This window comes from Pezoporus flaviventris, unplaced genomic scaffold, assembly GCF_033815535.1.
Source record: "Pezoporus flaviventris isolate CSIRO_AGI_PZ_B2104156 unplaced genomic scaffold, CSIRO_AGI_Pfla_v1 ptg000213l, whole genome shotgun sequence".
Classification (NCBI taxonomy): domain Eukaryota; kingdom Metazoa; phylum Chordata; class Aves; order Psittaciformes; family Psittacidae; genus Pezoporus; species Pezoporus flaviventris.
Window position 1 is genome coordinate 741,861 of NW_026892761.1, and position 16,212 is coordinate 758,072.

A 16,212-nucleotide genomic window follows, 5' to 3' on the forward strand; every position below is an offset into this window, starting at 1 on the left:
TTGCTTGCCCCAGTTAAGAGGCAGCTTCCCAACACGGCTGTCGAGCCCAAGGCTCAGCCCCGGCCACTTTTACCCTTCGCAGGTTTGGGTCATTTCAGCCTCTGACCTTGTATCACCACTGGAAACGGCGCAGGAGAATGGCAAAGCATAAACTGTCCTCTGGGGCACTGGAGGTGTTATTCCTATAAACAGGCAAAGCACTTTGGAATCAATGACATTTTACTCATGGCCGCTGGAGAGGTTTCATCTCCTGAATGATAGGATGGGATAAACGCGATCCCGATCCGGCTGGCACCAGCAGCTCTGTTCGCAGCCTGGCTGGACGGCTCCTGAAGGAATTAGAATAATCAATCCCCCAAATGACAAAAGTATTGATTAGCACTTTAGCCTCTTCCCAGCCTGGCAGCGCTGTGACTCCAGGAGCATCGCAGAGCCATGAAAGGCAGCCTCAGCTGTGGATGGGGATGCTCAGCCAGTGACAGCGCAGCCAGGGGTTTGCATGCAATGATGGCAATACTGTTCTCATCCCTCTTCCTTGCTCTTGTTCAGTGTGCACAGTGGTTCATTTTTGATACCTATTTAGAATCCTAGAACCATGGATGGTTTGGGTTGAAAGGGACCTTAAAGCTCCTCCAGCTCCAACCCCTGCCACGGGCAGGGACCCCTTCCACTGGAGCAGCTTGCTCCAAGCCCCTGTGTCCAGCCTGGCCTTGAACACCCTTTGAACTCCCTGGACATGGCAGGAGCAGCGGGAGGGATGCTCCCCGTCCTGGTGCTGAGCAAGCTGATGCAGCTCCTCACCAGCATGGTCAGCCTTTTCCCAGGGACATGAGTTAACATGGACGATGTGTCCAGCCCGCGCGGCACCGGCACGGACCCCGGCTGGGATGTGTGTGCTGTGCTGGTCGCAGGGCTGAGCTCAGCCCCTAACAAGGCCTTGCAAAGCCAAGAGTTTGTGAAATGCCAGAAGAAAGTTGTTGTCCAAAGAGGAATTTGGAGGTGTGCTGCTGCTTCAGCGCGCTGCAGAGGCAAGAGTGTAATGGGATGATAGAGCACACCAGCTGCTGGAAGAGCAGAAAATGGAACTGCCAGGCTGGGATTTAAATGCTTTTGGAGGTAGAACAGACTTGCAGTCTTGCAGTGAGCTGGGTGCCATCCAGATGGGCACGGATTTCACCAGTGTGTGGGGGGCTGGGGAGCAGGGACATGTGGATGGATGGAGTGGGGATGGGGAGCAGTGATGCTCGGGTGGATGGCATGGGACTCAGACACTGGGATTTCAGTCAAGCAGTGATAGAAGTGCTGCCAGGGAAGCTGGGGCTTGTGCTGGAGCAGGTTTGAAAACTGTAAGGAGCAAAGAGCAGAGTGAGTAGGACTGGGAGAAGTGAGGGGCAGGAGGTCCCCAGCCTGGGGAGCAGCTGGGATCAGCCTTCATTAATACTGTGCTAATGACCTGGGCAGGAGCACAGGCTTGGGGGTGCTGGGACCGCAGCCTCCGAGGGGGGCTCAGTGGGGCTTGGCCTGGAGATTTGGCACAAACAAGGCTGAGGGGGGTATGAGTGATGCTCATGAGCACTGGGATGGGCAAGTGCCCTTTGCCGAGGAGCAGCATCACACAGGGCCGCGAGCCATGACCGTGCCGTGCCTGGGAGGAGGGGAGTGTTTTCGCAGTGGCCTTTGCAGGAGATGCTGCTTCTTCTCCAGTGTCCCTCGATTAGCTCATTGTGAGCTGCCGGCGGGGGGTGGCGCCTGCACAGCCTGTCCCCATCCCAGCATCCCAGCCCAAACAGGCGGGATGCGCCGGGGGGCTGGGATCCCCGGGGACCTGGGGCTGGTTTGGATGGTTATGGATCGATGAAGTCGCTCCCAGCTCAGCCAGATCCCCCGAGGCTTTGGGACAGCGCGTTCCCAGTGAGTGGGGAGGCTGGGCAGGAGACACCACCCTCGCGTGTACTGGGGAGGGGGTAGGATGGGAGTGAGAACGGGAGACGGAGGCATTTAACCCCCATTAAACCCCCATTTAACCCCCATTTAACCCCCGTTTAACCCCCAGGCAGGGCCTGGATGAGCCAGCAGCGGTGTGAGCAGGAGCATCCAGCCGGCAGCAGGATGCTGGCAGCAGAGCCGGGCTGCGGGCAGAGCTGCGCGGCAGCACCGGGAGGCTTTGCCATGGCACTGGCTGCTGTTGGCCCTGGAGCCTGGGCGAGCAGCCCAGTGCCTGGCTCTCTGCAGGACACAAGGACCACAGCGGGTGCTTCTCTTCGGGTTTATTAGCGTTAATATCGTTAGTCCCATGTCAACGAGAGCACACGCACAAAATGCCTGTTGCTGTCACCTGGCCAGGGCTGCAGCAGCGGTGCAGGGACAGGCAAACTGCATGGGATCAGTGCACCCCAGCCCACATCTGTGCTCCCCATGGATGCTCCAAGCCTGGCTCCTGCCTGCGGGGAACCGCTGTTCCAGGAACTGCTTGTAGAGGTAAGTGCACTTTAGGTGAGGGTTACTACACAGCTATTAGTATTAACAGACCTCGTAGCCATGAAGTCAGTGCTGCACCACGGTGGGGTGAGAAAAAGGACAGGAAACTGAAGGATGCTGGAACAGCAGCAGACCCCACCTCCGAGCATGGGATGTCCCATCCAGCTGGTGATGGATACCTCAACCACTGGGCAGAAACAGCCCTGACTGGGACTGCTTACTTGGCATTTGCTTTAGCTGGACTCTCGGTGTGGTGGTTCTCCAGGTAAATGATCTGGGAGGGCTTTTCGGGGGGGCAACGTGGTCTCGGGCTCTGCAGGTCCCAGGACAAGGCCAGGCTCGGTGCTGGGGCGTCCTCGGTGGAGTTCTGCGAGTCGGAGTCCTCAGAGGAGAAGCTGCTCTGGCTGGAAACCTGGAAGTATTCTGCCCGCTTATGGGCGGATGGACCACGTGTGCCGGCCCCGGGGGGCACGGCCGCGGGACACGGGGGGTCGGTGCCTGGAAGACGCGCCCGGGCCGGCGCTGTGAGGGGATGTCTCTGGAGGACCCGGCTGCTGTGGGTGAGTCCTGCAGCGCCCGGGCAGGCTCCGCTCTCGGGTTTGGGGAGGGAGGTGTTGGCAGAGGCGCAGTGGTGAGAGGCAGGATCACCCTCCGGCCCCTGATGGCCGTGGGGCTGCGGGGAACTTGGCTCCGCACCCAGTGAGGGGCTGGGAGCGCTGCTGGCCCGGGGCTGTCCTGTCCCGGCACCGGCCTCTGGTTGCTCCCCTGGCACCGCTGGCTCAGGAGCTCCCTCGCAAGGGGCAGCAGACCCCGAGCCGGGGCAGCTGAAGGAGCCTCCGTGCCCCTCGGCCTCAGCTCCCCAGGCCTCCTGCAGCTCTGCCAGCATCTCCTCCAGGACCTGCCGCGTCTCCTGGTACCGGTGCCGTGCCTCGGTCCAGGCTGCCAGCGCGGGGCTGCTCCGCATCCTGCGCACCTGAGCCTTCATCTCCTGCAGCTTCTCCAGGGCGAACTCCACCAACAGCTTCTGGAAGGAGCTCTGCAGGCCCTGCAGCGCCCGGCCCTCCTCGCGCTTCCCCCGCCCCGGGCACTGCCCGCAGCACAGCTTCAGCCCCGCGATCTGGAACAGAAGGGAAGTGTGGCCATGCCCGGGCTGCGCCACGGCGCCGGCTCCCCCCGGAGCAGAGCCCGAGCTCCCACCTTGCTGGAGAAGCATCCGAGGTCCCGCAGCAGCTCCCGCTCCGCCTGGCGCCGTTCCACCTGCCTGTGGAAGCTCGTCAGCTTCGTCCGGAAAAGGGCCACGGCCGCCTGGAAGAGGTCTGCCTCTGGGAAAGCTGCGCCTTGGACCTCAGCTGCCTCCTGACACAGCACCAGGCCGTGCCGGTACTGAGCCTGCAGGGACAGGAGGGAAGAGCAAGCTCCATGCTCGGGAACGGCGCTGACCCCACGATGGGATGGGCGAGCAGGATATGATGAAGATCATTTGGTGGCACTACCAGGGCCGCACTGCAAATGTTTCTGGGCGAGAAGCAGCAAATAGAACCAGGCTCTCCAAAGCTCTGCTCTGTCCTGAGCGGAGCTCTGAGCTCTGTCCTTGAGCCTGAGCTCTGCTCGCCTCAGAACGCACCAAGTGCATCACCCTGTCCCAAGTGGAGTCACTTTGCCTCATCCTCCCTGCGGTGCATGCAGCCAGCGGGCTATGGGATGAACAAAAGCCTGGCACCACATTATCTGCTGTCTGATGGACACCCAGGCTCTGCGAGACGAAGGGGGCTGTGAAGGACAGAGCACGGCAGGGGCTGGGGACAGCATCCCCAGCCCAAAGCGCACCCAGGAGCCACACAGCTCCCCTCTCACTGGAACAAGGCTGCCCAAAGACCCTGGTAAAGTGGGGCCTGAAGACTGCAGCTTGACCTGCACCCGGCCAGCCTGGGCACAGCCGCGATTGCCAGAGCTGGGGGTTTGGGCTGATCCCATCCAGCTCTGTTACGACATTCAAATGTTTCTAATTTGGTGACGTCTGCCCAGCACCAGGCAGGGCCCGGAGCTGCCCCAGGGTCTCGTGTTACAGAAAAGCCCTCTCGAACATACTGTTGCCTGGGCGAGGAACTCGTTGAACTGCTCGTCAGACCCCAGGAAGCTCTCGGGGCTCCACTCCTCAGCACCCATCTCCTGCAGCCGCGCCGCTGCCTCCCCGTCCAGCCACAGCCCCAGCTGCAAGAGAGAGCGGGGTCAGCAGCACCTCCCCTTCCTTCCCCACCGGAGCATCCCGCCCCGCTCGCCTCTAATGAAAATCAAAGCTCGGGCAATCCTGTTGTTCTCCGGGCTTCCTTCACCAGCAAACCCCAGGGAAACGCGCCCGAAGTGCTCAGCTGCGGGAGCACCGCAGAGGACAATGCATCCCGCTGCACCCAGAGCAGGGCCACCTCACCTTGCTGAACTCAGCCTCCAGCTCCCGCACCTTCCGGAGGAACTCCAGGCGCTCCAGGGAGCTGTTGGACTGGAACACCAGGTCATGAAGCTCTTCCTCCAGCTGATTGTACAGCGCCTCGGCCGACTCCATGCTGGTCCTGGTGGTTGGGGATGAGGGGGGCCATCAGTGCTGGGTGCTGCCAGGCGAGCTGCGGCAGCTCCCGGCGGGCAGGACTGGATGGGGCAGCTCCTGGGAGCGGGCATGTGGCCATGTGGAAAGCGGGGATCAGATGTGCAATGACCCAGCACGTGCAGATGGAGAGATGCGGGCAGGTGCCTGGGTTGGGAGCCAGCCATGGATCTCCGGCCACGCATATCCCTGGAGCCCACCTAGGACATGAGGACGCTCCCAGCTGTGTGCTGGGCAGCATCTCCAGTCCCACACACCAGGAGCACCTTTCACGTGCCGACATCTCCCCATCCACGGAGCAAGGTGAAGGTTGGGGAACACGGGATGGGAAAGCGTTGGCTTCCCGTGCCCCCGGAGAGAGAAGGGAGCAGGAGCCCGGGACTCACGCTGCCGGCATGCACGGGCTGCGGGCGCGAGCGGCACCGCCGAGGCCTGGCCCCATCTAGCGGCTGTGCCTGAGAGCAGCCCGCGGGAGCCGCTGCGGGCCCCGCCGAGCAGCCCCAGCGCCTGGCCCCGGGGCAGGAGGCCAGGACCCGGGCACCTTCCGCAGCGGGGGCACGGGAGATCCCGCGAAGGGCGGTCCCCGACACGAGCCTGCGGGGCAGGAGGGAGCCGGGCGTGCTGGGAAGAAGCCGGAGCTCCTGCGGACACGGGGTTCCTGCGGCGGTGGCTCTGCAGCCAGGAGGCAGCCGGGGGTCCCCGGTGCTGGCCGCTCTCCGAGGTGAACCCATCCCGTCCTACCTGACGTGGGCCGAGGTGCGGAGCCGGGCGGCCTCCCTGCGCAGCCTGGCCAGCACGGCCCCCCCCTCGCGCTGCACCCACACCAGCGGCGCATCGCTCAGCACCCTCCGCATCAGCTCCCGGTGCCTCCCGATGCAGGCGCCCGCATCCTGCAAGGGAAGGTTGGGCACGCTCTCACCTGGGGTGCAGCAGCTCCCATCCCACGCAGGGACCAGCAAAGGGGGCAGGGACAGCCCCATGGCTGTTCAGGGAGCGGCTGCACCGAGTTTTGAGCAACCGTGGTGAAATGTGGCTGTGTCGGACTACAGATGGGCACTGCAACCTGCAGTGCTGCATCCCGCTGTTATCTGCATCCCCTCCTTTACCTGTGTCACCACCAGCGTGTTGCCAGTCCGCAGCTCCTGGATGCAGCTCCGCAGCAGCTCCGATGCCCGCCGGAGGCTGGCCGTGAAGGGATGCAGTTTCTGTGGGTGGACACACAGCAGGTCAGTGGGGTGGGCAGGGGGGCAGGAGGGCAGCCTGCCTGTGAGGAGGAGAAGGAGCGGTGCCAGGCCAGAGCAGGGAATGCCGTAGGGTACTGGGTTAAATCTGAGGAAGGGAGCGTGGAGGTAGATGGGCAGTTGCAGGCAGGAGCAGGCAGGAGGGGGCTGCCCTCCTGCACTCAGAGCTCTCCTTTCCCTTCCCCTCTCCTGGGCTTTCCCATTGATTTTCGGGGATGTGCGACATGGAAGCGGTGGCGGGGGTGAGGGGTGGGGAGGAGAGGTGGGGAAAGGGGCACTGCAGGGAGGTGAGGCTGTGGCTCATGGCGTGGAAACAGACACCTGGAAGAACTGCACCCACTCGCCGTGGCTGTAGGGGAAGGCACCGTCCAGCTCCGGTGTCAGCTGGGAGCTGTCGACGAAGCGGCCCAGAGCCTTCAGCGACGGCAGCGACTCCACCTGCGGGCACGGGGCGGGTGAGCGCTGCGGGACCCACACAGGGACACCCCCAGGGACAGCCTGGAGCAGGGGCACAGCCCCTCCTGCCCTGAGCACCCTGTCCTGGTAACCAGCGGGTTGGCCCTGGGAGCACCACGTGTGACAGCTCCACTCGGAGCATCCCCTGGCCTCCCCATCGTGTTTGAATGCACGGGAGATCACTGGACCACAATGACCTGCCACGACAGCGCAGCTAGGTGATCACTAATATTGCACATTAACCCGAGCAGCACTAAAGGAATAAACCCAAGTTTAGGTTTATTATCCCAGTGCCCGTGTCCAGGCGCTGGAGGTAACAGGGAAGGCGCTGGCTGCCCTGGGACAGCTTTTGCCTACTGCAAGCCCAGGGATCCCCATGGAGGTACAAGCCCCACCGAGGTGCTGCTCTGCCTGGGGTCCCCCAGCTGGGAACTGGGTCCTCCAGGTAAAGGGCACAGAGGATCCCCTGTGGCAGGAGGCTCCGCTCACCCTCGCTCTGCTCTTCCCACAGGAGACAACGTGGGGACAGGAGGAGGGGGCAGGGACAGGCTCACCTGCACCCCGGGCAGCTTCTCGCGGTGCGTGACCAGCTCCTTCTCGGCCAGCAGCAGCACGGTGTGGATGCAGCCCGGCGAGATGCTCTGCGGGGAGGAGTCACCACCCCAAATGACAAACCCCGCGGTGCAGCCCTCGGGGCTGCCCAGCTCAGTTGGGGCTGGTGAGTCAGTTACAAAGGAAGAGGCTCCTGAGCCCACTGGTGTGGGGAACAGAAATGAGTCGCTCGGGCCGTAACCCTGTCCCAGCCACCAGCTCCCTGGCAGAAAGGACCCACAGAAAGAGCCTTGTGAGCAAAGCCCTTTGCTTGCACCAGTGATGCTTCTGCACGCAGAGAGCACTGGGGCTGGTGTGGGATTCACTGGGCAGGCTGCAGCCAAGCCCTGAGCACACAGAGGCAAAGGGTGCCCTGGCAGGGAGGACCCACAGCCCCAAGACACCGCAGGGCCCCCCAGCAGCACTGGCTCCCAGGCACGGACCCCCCACCCCAGCACATCTGTGTGTGGGTGAGTGGAGCATGGAGTACCTGGGCAGAGCGGAGGGCAGAGAACAGGACAGGAGCAGGCGGCTGCTTCCTGGCATCCACCACGACGGTCAGGCCGGCGTCCTTCGTGTCTTGCCTGGCAAGGGGAGACAAAGCAGGAGGCAGCACACGAAGTCCTCAGGTAGGACCCACTCTAAGCCCGGTCCCATGGCTCTAGGCAGGCAGGAACCGGCAGCCACAAGCAATGGCCTTTTCCCTGTGGGATGCCTGAGGCGAGGGCAGGGCCAGACCTCATAGAGGCAGGTACAGGGTCCCCGCGGGTGGCTGCAGGAGGGGCTCTGTGGACATGCCGGATGCTGGGCATCCACCCCTGCTTGGCCAGGGGCTGCCTGGGACCCTGAGCCGGGGAGCAGGCGGGGGGTCCATGGCAGCTCCCCCAGCCCTTACCTGGCGATGGAGCAGAGGTAGAGGATGAGCGTCCCCAGCTCAGCGGCCGAGCACCACGCGGCCCCCCAGGCGCTGCCACCGGTGGTCACCTGGAGCAGGGCCCTGCCCTGCCTGTCTGAGCTGCCTGCAGGGAAAGGGGTGCGTGACCCCCCCGGAGCCGCTGCGGGCTCCAGCCCCAGGGGCCGGCGCTGCCCATGGCTGCAGGAGCGGGCTCTGCCCTGTCTGGGCTCGGGGGCTCAGCAGCGGCCCCCGCACCCCAGCCCTCCGGAGGGCTCTCGGCAGGAACCAGCCCTGGAAATGGCAGGGCAGAGCTGCCTGTGTGCTCCTCCTGAAGGAAACGGTTTTGTCACCGTTCTGCAGCTCTTGGGAAGAAGGAGAAGCCAAATGTTTAGTGCTTGGCAGCTAAAGCTGAGCGGCTTCACTGGTGAGGAATGGTGTGGGAGGGCTCGGTGCAGCTGGGGATGGGGCAGCTGCTCCGAGCAGGCTGCTTGTTTTTATGGTTCTCATTCTTTTTGCCCAGCTGAAAGAAAATCCCCCCCCCCCCGGGTGCCCTGTGCCTCCAGCAGAGCCCCAGGACCTCCCTCCAGCAGCTCAGTGCTCTCCCTCTGGAGCCCAATCCCGACATCCGTGGGTCGCGGTGCTGGTGGTACCTGGCAGGCACACGATGCCTGAGTGCAGCAGCCCCGTGTGCAGGTCCTGCCAGGCCGGCGGCTCCCAGCCCACAGTGCTGGTGCTGGTGCTGGTGCTGGGCATGGAGGGTCCATTCTTACAGCCGGAGCTTTCCATGGGTCGTTCCTCCGCAGGGGCAGGGGCTGCCACATCCGAACCTGCCCGTGGGGACAGAGGAGAGGAGCTGATAATGTGTAACGAGGCAGGGGAATGCAACGCCCCCGCACAGGTCCCCCAGCCCTGCTCGGCCGGTACCTTTCCCGCCTGCCTTGGCTCTGCCCATCCTGGGCGAGTAGATGGCAGACATCTTCCTCCAGGCCCCTTCCTGCTGGCTGCCGGCTCTTTCATCCCCAGGGGCCGCCCCGAGCCGGGGCCCCTTCAGGAAGGAGAACTTGTGGCCGGAGCCCTGGGGCAGCCGGGGGCTGCTCTGCCGCGCCCCTGCCTGGGCTCGGGGGGTGAGGAGCGTGGGGCTGCCGGCCCCCATCCCGCGCTGCGCGGGGCTCTCACGGGGAGCGGCGGGGGGCGGCTCGGGGCCGGGGCCGTCCGGCTCCTCCAGGATGGCTGCCATCAGCCCGGCGCCGAAGCTCACCGGGTTCTGCAGCGCGGCCAGGTACGAGTCGCGGTGGCGGCACCGTGGCCCGTGTGGCCCCGGCTCCCGGCTCAGCTCCCGCCCCAGGCACGGGGTGCAGGGACCCTCCTCCGAGCTCGGTGTCGCCCCGCAGGGACCCCCGTTCACACAGGGGAGCGCAGCCTTGTTCCCGGCGCCCGCCGGCAGGGACCTGGCCAGGAGGCCCATCTGCTCCGGGGACAGCTCCAGCAGGTCCACGTACTCCCCCTCCAGGTTCTGGCTGATGATCTCGCAGAGGCTGGGCATGGCCAGCGCGCTCGGCTTCTTCCGCAGCCCAGCCTGGTCCACCTTGATCAGTCCCGGGTATTTTCCCTGGCTCGACTTCCGAGAGGTGCCCTTGCAGCCCGGGATGGTGCCCACAACGTTGCTATAGGGCCCGGGGATGCCTGCCTTGCCGTGGGGCACGGGCACGCTGGGTGTTGCTGACTCGACTGCGGCTTCAGAAGCAGGGTCACGCTGGGTGTCCACAGACATCCCATCAGCTCCAGCCTTGGGCTTGTCGATGAACTCCGGTGTGGCAATGCTGCTCCACGGCAGCGGGGCGATGCCATTCTCAGTGGCCACCAGGCAGGTTTGCAGGGGGGCTCCGGCCCGGTCGCCGTTGATCTCCTCCAGCCACTCGTTGGTGAAGAGCAGCGCGTAGGCAGCCTCGGGGACCGGCATCTCCTCCACCGTGCACAGGTCCTGGGAGAGGTGCTTGAGGACGATGCGCGCCGAGTGCTCCTCGCACGGCTCCGCCTGCAGGTAGAAGTCCCCAGGGCGCAGCAGGAGCGGGTTGAGCGGCGCGAGGTGCACAACCACCTTCTCGTGCAGACACAAGGGCCAGCCTTCATGGAGAAAGATGCAGTTAAAGTAGGGAGCCTGGGAGGGAGGAAGAACACAGCGCGTGAGCGAGAGCCCCCACCAGCTCCAGACCCTCCCAGCCAGCCCCATGCACTCTCAGTACCCAGCTCTGCAGTTCCATGGTGGGGATTGATGAGCCTCATGACCCAATGGGATATCCCCAGCCTGAGCCATAGCAGAGCCCTGCAAGCCCACCCGCTGCTGCGTGCTCCCCATGTGCTAACAGAGGGGAAACCTCTGTCAGAGCCTCTCCAGAGACAAGACAAGGTGACCCCCCAGTCCCTCTGCCCCTATTGCAGGAACTGCATGTGCCAGGCTCGGTGCTGGAGCCATCCCAGGGAGCTGGATGCACCATGGTCCCCTTTAGGGAGTGGATGGGGACAGGAGGGGAGATGCAGAGGGAGTGCACAGGCTTACGCAGGCTGCCTGCCGGACGTGCTCGAAGAGGCGCTTGGCTGGGATGAGGAACTGGAGCAGGCAGCAGAGCCCATCACCCTGGTAGCTGGTCTCCAGCAGCCGGAAGACTTGCCCCAGCACCGTGGGGGCCGTGGCGTCGAAGGGCGGGTAGAGGGCCTGGAGGGCGCCCTGCACCGCTGCATCCAGGGAGCCGGCATCCTGCAGGAGGAAAGTGTCACCGGTGGGGACAGCAGCCCCGCAATGGGGCACTGACCCCACACATCCCATGCCCACCATCCCGTGTGCTGTGCCTCGGCCGGGTCCCTCTGTGCCCACACCGGCAACGTGCTGAGCTCGGGGGCTCCAAACCTTCCTGTACTGGAAGCTGGGAATGATCCGGGCACGGAGCACCCCAAGCACTGCACAGCCCAGGGGCAGGAGCACGGCCGGGTCTGGTTCCCAGCGCCGGGCTGTGGTTTAAGGAGCCTGAGAAAGGAGCTTGGGAATGGGGCCATGCGGAGGCGGAGGAGCTGCAGCAGCCAAGGGGTTAAGCTGAGCCAGACGCAGAGCAGAGCTTGGGGATGTGCCGGGCTCAGCAGCGCTGCAGGAATGCAGCAGATGGGAGGAAGGACAAACATGGGAAGATGGATTGGGTGTTTTGGTTCACTCTCATCACTGAATTTACTGAACTCTACATCGGTCCTTCAGGCTTTTTCTGGGAATCGCTCTGCTGGGTCACAGCCCCCTCCCTGCACTTCCAGACTGGGATGAGGATGAGGACACTGCTTCGTGCCATGTGTAAACTGGGGGCTCCAAGTTGGCTCTCCCAGCCTGCAGGAGACATTGGCCGTGCAGACCCGGCTGGTGCAGCCAATGCGTGGAGGAGCCATCAGCCAGCTCCTGTTAAACCCCAGCATCACTGCAGGCAGTGCCGGGTGACTGCAGACAGACACGGCTGCTGAAACGAGCCACGGGACACACAGGGGCTCCTCCAGCTCCTTGGCCAGTATCTGTGCAGGAGAGGCTCCAACACACAACAAATCTGCTGTGCCGGTGCCGGGGGCTGGAAGTGGAGCTGCAGCAGGAGGAGAGGTGCAGATCTGTGTGGAGCAGGGTCAGGCCCAGCCTGGCTGAATGCGGATCTGCCCCTCTGCAGTGGGCCACCAATCCTCCTCCTCCTGCAGAGCACAATGTGGTACCTCTGCCTGTTGAGTACCAGGGAGCCACCAGCTCTGCCACTGGCTGCAGTCACAGCACAGGCGAGCCCATCTCCTGGGGTGGGCTCTGGATTTAACAGCGGAGGACAGCTCGCTGTCATCCCTGCACTCTGGGGTGGGAAGGTGGGATGAGCTGAAGGTGGGATGAGCTAAAGGTGAGCATTAGTTTCAGTCAGCTAATCCTTGGCCTGTGAGCCCATACAGAGATAGTGACCTCGGTTAATTCAGCTTAATTAGCTTTAATGCGCTTTAGCTAAAGCACTTTGCAGTCATGCTCTGGATAATTCTTGACTTTGTGTCCACACAGGAATCTCCTGCCCTTGGGCCTGGTGGGAGAGCAGGAGGAGAGCAAGTCCCTTCTCAGGGCCATGGGCTCTAAGTGGACGCCCCTGCCAGGCTGGTGGCTGTTGGACCATTGGTCTTCTCATGCTTGCTCTTGCCTTGTGCAGCTCCCAGGAGGGACTGGAGGCTGGCTCTGGAACAGCCCCACCGCAGGGTAAAGCCCAGCTCACAGCTCTGCCTCTACAGGGTCACCATCCGCAGTGACCCATCCAGCTCCTAATGCTGCCCAGAGAGATGAGCCAGCTCTGTGCCCTGCCCAGGGTCACCCATACACAGCCCTGGCACACACAGAACCAGCTCTCTTGAAACCAAACTCGTGGCTCTGATAAAGCAAGTAAAACCAGAAGGAAAAGCCAGGAACTCTGCTCAGGGCAGGCTGCACCACGGGGTGATGGGCAGCCCCAAACCCGGCCATTCCCTGGCTCAGCCATGGTCTGATGGGGCAAAGGCACATACTTCCAGCTGCTCCAACCCACTGCCATCATCTCTGGTGACACTGGCCCCTCAAACCCTGAGCAGCCTCCCTGGCCTCAGCACATGCATCCCAGCTCCCTGGTCCCCTGCCTTGGGTAAAGTGAACTTGGGGTGCCTGGGGAGGGGCAGCCCCACTGCAGGGGAAAACGGATCTTCCAAACCATCACCAGAACCCCACAGCATGCGGAGGATGGATCCACTGAGTCAACAAAGCTGCTTCCTTGTCCGTGGAACAAAACCACCCAGGACTTCATCCAGCAGCGGGGACTGCGTGAGCCAGCGTCAGGAGGGAGCTGCGGGCTGATGGAGGCTCCAGACACAGCCTGGGTTGTGCTGGGGAAGTTTGGCCTGGAATGCCTAGGAATGTTCCCTGAGTGTCACAAAGCACTTCACCGCAGCGGGAGGCTTGAGGGGTAACCACGGTGGGAGATGCCAGGCCCCGGCCTGCCAGGGAGCGCTGGAAACCCAGACCAACCAGAACAACCATCAGCCCAGGTCCCTCCACCAGCTGCGGGTGAGCGTGGAACCGAAACAAAAGGCATTAGGGAGCATAAGGAGATTTACATTTGCAAAGCTATTTCCATTTTAATAAGCCAAAGTGCTGTTAAATAGAGATTGATATTTCTCCCCAAATACCCATATTTTTAAAGTGGTTTACACCACCAAGGCCAGCCGAGCTTTGGTGTTCTGGTGCTGGAAAGTTGCTTAACTCATACATGGGGTGACTCAGCTCCATCCCCCTTCTCCCTCCTCTCAGGAAGGAGCGAGGTTTGAGTGTTGAGACCAGCTCTGAATAACAATTCCTCTGGCTCTCCCACAGCTCTCACTGGCAGCAACTTTGGCAGGGCGCGATGCAGACAGTGAATGCTATCGACCCCCCGAGCCCAGCCCAGCATCGCCCATGAGCCCACAGCAATGGGGACAAACAAGCCCTGGGACCCACTGAGCATCCTGTACCTGCACACCGGGCATGATACACGCGGTAGCACCTGCTTCTTGCACCCCATTCCCCAGCCAGACTTCACAGGGGTGTTCAAGCATCCCGGGATGCCACCCGCATGCGCCCTGCCCCAATGGCCCCATAGCTCAGGAGAGGCCATGGCACATGGGTGCCCGTGGATGCTCATAGGGTCCCGTGGGCTCTCGCAGGGCAGGGCAAGGGGAAGGATAGGAAAAGAGAAGGAATTACCATGTTGGGTGGGAAGTGGTGGAGGGGCCTGGCACCAGCCGTCCCCTCCCTGGTCCTCGCCGGGGCCGAGCGCTGACCCCAGCCCGGTGTCCCCCGGCCCGGTGCTGCCGCTCGCCGCTCCCCCGGCGGCTCCTCCCGCGCTGCGGGCGGGGACGGGCAGCCCCGGTCCCCCCTCCCCGGCCCCCCCGGCCCAGGCCGGCTCCGGCCGCGCCCCTTCTGGGGGAAAAAAGAAGGGAAAAAAAGAAAAAGAAAAGGCGCAGAAAGCGCGAGAGCGGCGGGGCGGAGCGGGGGAGGGGCTGCCCCGGCCCGGGGGGAGCGGGGGGACCGAGGAGCACAACCGAGGAGGCGGCTCCTCCTGGGGACCCCGCCGGTGGCCCCGGGCGGGATGGGGCGGGAGCCGCTGCGGCTCCGTCCCCCCGGTCGGATCGGGGAGCGGGGGGGATGTGTAGGACCCCCGGGGGGGGGGGGGCAGCTCCGGCTCCCGGGATCGTTCCCAGCACCGGGAAGAGCACAGGGCTGCGTGTGCGTGAGTGTGCGCACACAACCGGGCGTGCAGCGCCCGGCGGGTCCCTCTCGTTAAACAAACACAGGCCGGTGCTGATGGGAACCATCGGGGCTGGTCTGTGTTCAAATCACAGCTCGCAGCTCGCGTTTCGCAGTTGGCCCAAAGCGCAGCTGATTAAAAGTGGCTCTGACGGCTTTTTGGGCTGTTCCAGCATGGAAAGTACCTACTCGGAGGCAGAATGGTGTGATTTATAGCAGCCAGAAGTTGTACAAAAACAACCAGCGCAAGAGCCAAAGCCACAGATTTGGTCTATCCCAGTGCAAAGTGCCGCGGCTCGCACAGCTTGGGCTGGACGTTCCCCCTGTCATGACTGGGTCTGGGATGGGACCAGGGATGGGACCAGGGATGGGTGGGATGGCCACAGCATGGCCCGCTGGGGCAGTCTGGATAAGGAACGTTTGTCCAGGGAGCAGCGAGCAGCCAAAGGACAGGCTGTGCAAACACGGCGAGACAGGAGGAGGTCCAGCTGCGCTGCTGGCTCAGCCGGACAGAGCACGGCGCCAGCACCCTGCGATTGCTTCCCATTTCCTTGGGAGCCAGTGGAGCCCAGTGCTCGCCCCCCAGGTCACGAGTGCTCCAGGGCTCAGGCACGGTGCCGGTGGGAGCCATGGGAGCAGGGCTGCAGCCCACCACCAGCTCCGACCCACAGGCACTGCTCAGCCCCTTGGCTCAAACCCGGTCCAAGCTGCCCGCCTGGGACCCCTAATGCAAACTGGGGCTGCATGGGCCAGCTTCTCCCTCCCTACCAGTGACCAATTGCTCCTTTAACTGTAATTCACTTACTCTGCTTCAGCCTTTATATTCCCTGAGAGGAGCATGGGCTTCTGCTGCCCTTTTTCATTCGCGTGGCCACTGGAGAAATGAGCCCAAGAACTTTCCCTGTCTTGTGCCCCTCTGCTGGGCACTGGGGCTGGGTGAGGAGGCTGTGGACAGAGGAAGGCAGTGTGACTGGCCAGGTCCAGCACCGGCAGATAGGGTCCCTCTGCAGCACTGGTGAGTAGGAGGGGCAGGATGTGAACCTGAGCCCCAGGGACCACATCACCCTGGCACTGTGTGTGCCTGATGGCAGCAGGTCCCTGCCTGCACCATGGGGTGCCTTGTTTGGGCTGTGCTTGATTGAGGAACACTGCAGATGCACCCGGTGTGGCTGGGTCCTGCTCTGCATCCCTGCAGCACCCCAAAGCAGCTCCTCCTGCCACCCAGACACAGCAAAGCCTGGAGGTGGGATCAGTGTGCTGGGGACTGAGCTCTCCCTAGCAAAAGGCAGAGCTGCTGTGGGCCTCCAGGGCCCTGACCCCATGAGCTCACCCTCTTCTGCTCCCTTTCTCCATGTCCTGTTTGTCCCGAGCAGCTGCAGGGACAGACCGCATGTGGCCTCGTGCCCTGCCCCTCCGCGGGCACAGAGCCACCATTCAGATCCCCCCGGCTCTGCCCGAGGTCACCATTCCTGCATTTTTATTTTTACGTAGCTGCAGATCCCCCCCCCCCCCCCCCCCCCCCATCCCCTTTTGTCTCCCACGAGGCTCCCAGAGCCGTCCTCGTGTCACGAGCTGCGTGAGGAGCCCGCCTGTCTGCGCTTGACGGCAGCCGTCGGCTGCGGCGCCGGCCCCGGGGGTACCCCGGGATGTC

The 16,212-nt window shown here is 63.4% G+C and overlaps 1 protein-coding gene across 3 annotated transcripts; it reads right to left on the reverse strand.

Moving 5' to 3' along the window:
- Positions 1 to 2,384: 2,384 nt before the first annotated feature.
- On the reverse strand, positions 2,385 to 14,263 carry KIAA1755 (KIAA1755 ortholog). Of its 3 annotated transcripts, none has more exons than XM_061441341.1 (14): positions 14,019 to 14,263; positions 10,818 to 11,015; positions 9,185 to 10,418; positions 8,911 to 9,087; positions 8,261 to 8,384; positions 7,856 to 7,949; positions 7,329 to 7,415; positions 6,640 to 6,756; positions 6,184 to 6,282; positions 5,819 to 5,967; positions 4,907 to 5,045; positions 4,567 to 4,689; positions 3,676 to 3,867; positions 2,385 to 3,595 (listed from the first exon to the last, which is right to left on the reverse strand). In XM_061441341.1, exons 1-14 carry the CDS (start codon positions 14,019 to 14,021, stop codon positions 2,696 to 2,698), a joined length of 3,636 nt encoding a protein of 1,211 aa, XP_061297325.1. In that variant the 5' UTR covers positions 14,022 to 14,263; the 3' UTR covers positions 2,385 to 2,695. The 3 variants fall into 3 exon arrangements, with proteins under 3 accessions (XP_061297325.1, XP_061297326.1, XP_061297327.1); XM_061441342.1 differs by lacking the exon at positions 14,019 to 14,263 and adding an exon at positions 11,091 to 11,834; XM_061441343.1 differs by lacking the exon at positions 14,019 to 14,263 and having other exon boundaries at positions 9,185 to 10,384; positions 10,818 to 10,952.
- Positions 14,264 to 16,212: the final 1,949 nt, after the last annotated feature.

Coding starts and splice junctions, on each gene's coding strand:
- KIAA1755 (XM_061441341.1), bottom strand. Junction 7,950..8,260: donor TACCTCTGCTCCATCGCCAG/GTAAGGGCTGGG, acceptor TCCCCTTGCCAG/GCAAGACACGAAGGACGCCG. Junction 3,868..4,566: donor AGTTCCTCGCCCAGGCAACA/GTATGTTCGAGA, acceptor CTGTCCCTGCAG/GCTCAGTACCGGCACGGCCT.